Genomic DNA, 1,086 nt, shown 5'->3' on the forward strand with positions numbered 1-1,086 from the left:
CAAAATCCATCAACACACGTGAACGATACGGTATTGTTACGCGTGGAATGTAAACGGTGCAACCGTAAAACGCAACTTGTGTTACCCGAAGATCAAAAATGTCGAAAACGCAAAAAGAAATCCAAAAATAAGAACCGAAAAGGCAAAGGGAAGAACAGGAAAGATTGCGGTACAATGCGAGTGGCCAATTCAGTTAGAAGACCGTTCATTGTCTTGGAAAAGCGCAGAAAGGAAGTGCGATCGCGACGCTCCTTAGTGGAGAATTGTGAACAGATTCCAACCGGAACAACATATACGGGACAATGTTGTAAATTACCATCGTTTGTGAATTTCAGTGATCTGGGACTGGATGATCGAATCGTTACTCCGAATGGCTACATGACGGGTAGCTGTATAGGGCGGTGTCCGAGAACGAGACACAACGGAAGACGAAACAATCGTGATCAGACTCAAATTCCTACCGAACGATCTCGTTCCAGACGCTCGCGATGTAAACCTGCGGAAACATCATCATTAACTGTTTTATTATTTAATGAAAATCATGACTTGATGCAAGCTGAACTTTCAGGGCTTGTTGTAAATTCTTGTACATGTAGGTAGGCGTTTTTCAAATTTTAGGTCAATCGCCCAATCTTGTGTGTTTTAGAACATTTACAAAATACCTTACAGTCCGGTTATACAAAAAATGCATACTCCGGCACGCGGTTCTATGGCAACGCTGCAAGGTGGCGTTACCAGGCTTAATACTTAGTGACCTTTAGTGAGAAATGGCGGGAAGATGTGTACGTCTGTCAATAAATGACCACGTGATGTAATACCTCAATATTTGAACTATTACATCTTTTATTTAAACAAGACTTCTGCATTCCCAGTGTGACGTCACAACTCAAATTGACATATGAATTATGTTATTTATATTTTGAATGTTCATGCCATCACGTCATTGTGTGCATTTGTTTTTTTTTGTTTTGTTTTTTTTTTTTTTGCATTTAATTACCGTTTGTTTGTTTTGTGTTACATTATTACAAAAAAAGTTTACAACCTTCTGTAAGATGACGGAAACTATATCGTTTGAAGATCTCGAAT

General features: G+C 39.0%; 1 protein-coding gene across 1 annotated transcript; it reads left to right on the forward strand.

Moving 5' to 3' along the window:
- Positions 1 to 303: 303 nt before the first annotated feature.
- LOTGIDRAFT_59650 (hypothetical protein) lies at positions 304 to 597 on the forward strand (the record flags this gene model as incomplete). Its single annotated transcript, XM_009054681.1, has 1 exon — positions 304 to 597. A coding segment is annotated over one exon (294 nt), but the record flags the coding sequence as incomplete, so codon positions are not given.
- Positions 598 to 1,086: the final 489 nt, after the last annotated feature.

This window comes from Lottia gigantea (assembly GCF_000327385.1).
Source record: "Lottia gigantea unplaced genomic scaffold LOTGIsca_220, whole genome shotgun sequence".
Classification (NCBI taxonomy): domain Eukaryota; kingdom Metazoa; phylum Mollusca; class Gastropoda; family Lottiidae; genus Lottia; species Lottia gigantea.